Source organism: Aquarana catesbeiana, linkage group LG11 (genome assembly GCF_042186555.1).
Source record: "Aquarana catesbeiana isolate 2022-GZ linkage group LG11, ASM4218655v1, whole genome shotgun sequence".
In the NCBI taxonomy this organism is placed as follows: Eukaryota; Metazoa; Chordata; class Amphibia; order Anura; family Ranidae; genus Aquarana; species Aquarana catesbeiana.
The window spans coordinates 272,056,817-272,059,543 of record NC_133334.1 but is presented as its reverse complement, the minus strand read 5'-3'; the positions used below and the strand labels follow the sequence as shown (position 1 = coordinate 272,059,543).

At 53.0% G+C, this 2,727-nt stretch overlaps 1 protein-coding gene across 1 annotated transcript in view; it reads left to right on the top strand.

The window, feature by feature from the left end:
- Window positions 1–1,367: 1,367 nt before the first annotated feature.
- The window catches only part of LOC141111760 (neural-cadherin-like), a 130,839-nt gene continuing 129,479 nt past the window's right edge, over window positions 1,368–2,727 (top strand). The window contains 1 exon segment of the mRNA XM_073603899.1: window positions 1,368–1,393. Within this exon segment, the coding sequence (XP_073460000.1) occupies window positions 1,368–1,393 (26 nt within the window).

Here is a 2,727-nt window from a genome sequence, read left to right as displayed (position 1 = left end):
CTGAGGCAAGTACTGGAGCAACATTCTCACCGAAAGGGCGCGGTGGAGAATCGGGAAACTTCAGGCGGCGATCAAGTCAGGGACCCAATCAACGGAGGAGACGCTTGCAGAGCAGCCTTGTGTGTCAATCCAGGGACCGAGCCGGTTAGCAGGGGTGAAGCTTAAAAGGTATCTGGAGTGCCAAGCTAAGGACCCAGCATGGAAGCGTGGGTGATGCTTGAGGGAGATACCACCGCAAAAGCCTTGAGGAGCTCATGGGATTCAGAGTCCGTGAATCAGAGAGTCCAGTGAGAGACTAGGAGCTCAAGGGGCTGAAGAGCTACAAGTGGACCTTGTAGTGAAGCAGAGAGGACTGTTGAAATTTGCGTTAGGAACTGTTAAATACTGTTGCCATAGGAGACAGCAAACCTGCACGTGCAGATGTGGCACCTTGCTGGGGCCTTTCCCTGTACGGCTGTTTTCCTATTGAAGTCTCAGAGTTTGCCTATTGAAATTGCAACTACTTAAGGGTGTCCTGGCCCTAACCCTCTTTTCCTTGCAAAATATAAAAAGGACTGTTAAAAGAAATAAAACCTCTTTTGTATCCAAGAAGTGTCTAGCGCCCAATTACTTTCACCATCTATGCACCCACTACATATTGAAGGATGTCAGCGTTCTGCGGCCTCAAAGGTTCTCATTAGACTGGAAGAGGTTAGAAATTCTGCTACATCTCTATAAAACTTCGTCCCTCCAGATTGGATAGCTATTTTTTAGCGGGAACGCGGGGGAATGCAGTTCCGGCACCTCCAGCATTGAATGTATGCAATGGCAAGAGGCGCTGAAGTGTGCTAGATGGTTTATTGATGTTAGCTGCTGGGGGATCTGTTGTTGCTGGTGGGGGAATCTATTGTTGCTGGTGAGGGATCTATTGTTACTGGGGTGGGGGGCATTTTTGCTGTGTGGAATCTACTGTTGAGGGAGAGGTCTATTGTTGATGGTTACTGGAGGGTCTATTATTGCTGGCTGCTCTGTGATCTGTTGTTGCTGGTGGACAAATCCTCTTGGGGGGGGGTGTATTTTTGCTGGGGGGGGGGTATTTTGTTGCAAGGGGGTTCTATTGTTGCTGAAGGTTATTTTGTTGCAGGGAGTCTATTGTTGCTGGGGTGGATCTATTGCTACTGGCAGACAAATCCTCTCGGGAGAGTATTTTTGCTGGGGTGGATCTATATTTTTGCTGAGGGGTATTCTGATGCATGGTGGGGCTATTGTTGTTGGCTACAGGGGATCTATTTTACTGCTTTTCATGTTTTCATTAACACATTCAATACTAAGAACAGCAAAACAATATTGATTGCCTAAAGGGGGCGATACTGGGAGGTGGGTAGTGCATGGAACCAAGGAACCGTGCTTCGAGGTGGGTGGGGCGTGGAGACAAGAAATGGTACTCGGAGGTGGATGGAGGGGGGTGGAGACGAGGAACCAGTGCTCAGAGGTGGAGGGGGGGTGGAGGCGAGGAACCATGCTCGGAAGTGGGTGGTGGGTGGAGGCAAGGAACGGGGCTCAGAGGTGGGTGGGGGGGTGGAGACAAGGAATGGTGCTCGGAGGTGGGTGGTGACAAGGAGTGGTGCTCGGAGGTGGGTGGGAGGTGGAGACAAGAAACGGTACTTGGAGGTGGGGAGTAGAGACAAGGAATGGCGCTCAGATGTGGGTGGGGGTAGAGACAAGGAACGGTGCTTGGATGTGGGTGGGGGTGGAGACAAGGAATGGTGCTCGGAGGTGGGTGTGGGGGTGGAGACAAGGAAAAGTTCTCAAAGGTGGGTGGGGTGGAGGGTGGAGACAAGGAACAGTGCTCGGAGGTGGATGGGGGGGGTGGAGGCAAGGAACGGTGCTCAGAGGTGGGTGGGGGTTGGAGAAAATTAACTGTATTGGAAGGTGGGTGGGGGGTAGAGACAAGGAACAGTGCTCCAGAGGTGGGTGGTGACAAGGAATGGTGCTCGGAGTTTGGTGGGGGGGTGGAGACAAGGAACAGTGCTCGGATGTGGGTGGGGGGTAGAGACAAGGAACGATGTTTGGAGGTGGGTGGGGGGTAGAGTCAAGGAATGGTGCTCAGATGTGGGTGGGGGGTAGAGACAAGGAACAGTACTCAGATGTGGGTGGGGGGTGGAGACAAGGAATGGTGCTCGGAGGTGGGTGGAGGGTGGAGACAAGGAACGGTGCTCGGAGGTGGGTGGAGGGTGGAGACAAGGAACGGTGCTCGGAGGTGGGTGGAGACAAGGAACGGTGCTCGGAGGTGGGTGGAGACAAGGAACGGTGCTCGGAGGTGGCTGGGGGGTGGAGACAAGGAACATACTTGGAGGTGGGTGGTGGAGACAAGGAACGGTACTTGGAGGTGGGTGGGGGGGGGAGACAAGGAACGGTACTCGGAGGTGGGTGGGGGGTGGAGACAAGGAACGTACTAGGAAGTGACGGGGGGTTGAGACAAGGAACATACTTGGAGGTGGGTGGCGGGTGGAGACAAGGAACGGTACTCGGAGGTGGGTGGGGGGTTGAGACAAGGAACATACTTGGAGGTGGGTGGGGGGTGGAGACAAGGAGTGACTCAGAAGGAGGGAGTACTTCCCTGAGAAAAAAAGCCCTGGATAGAGCGCTCACCATTTGCTGTACCATATTTTGCTTTAACAGGGATTCCAAACCATCCCTATACTTTTTCAAAACTACAAAAAAAAACTTTTGGCTAGAGATACACTT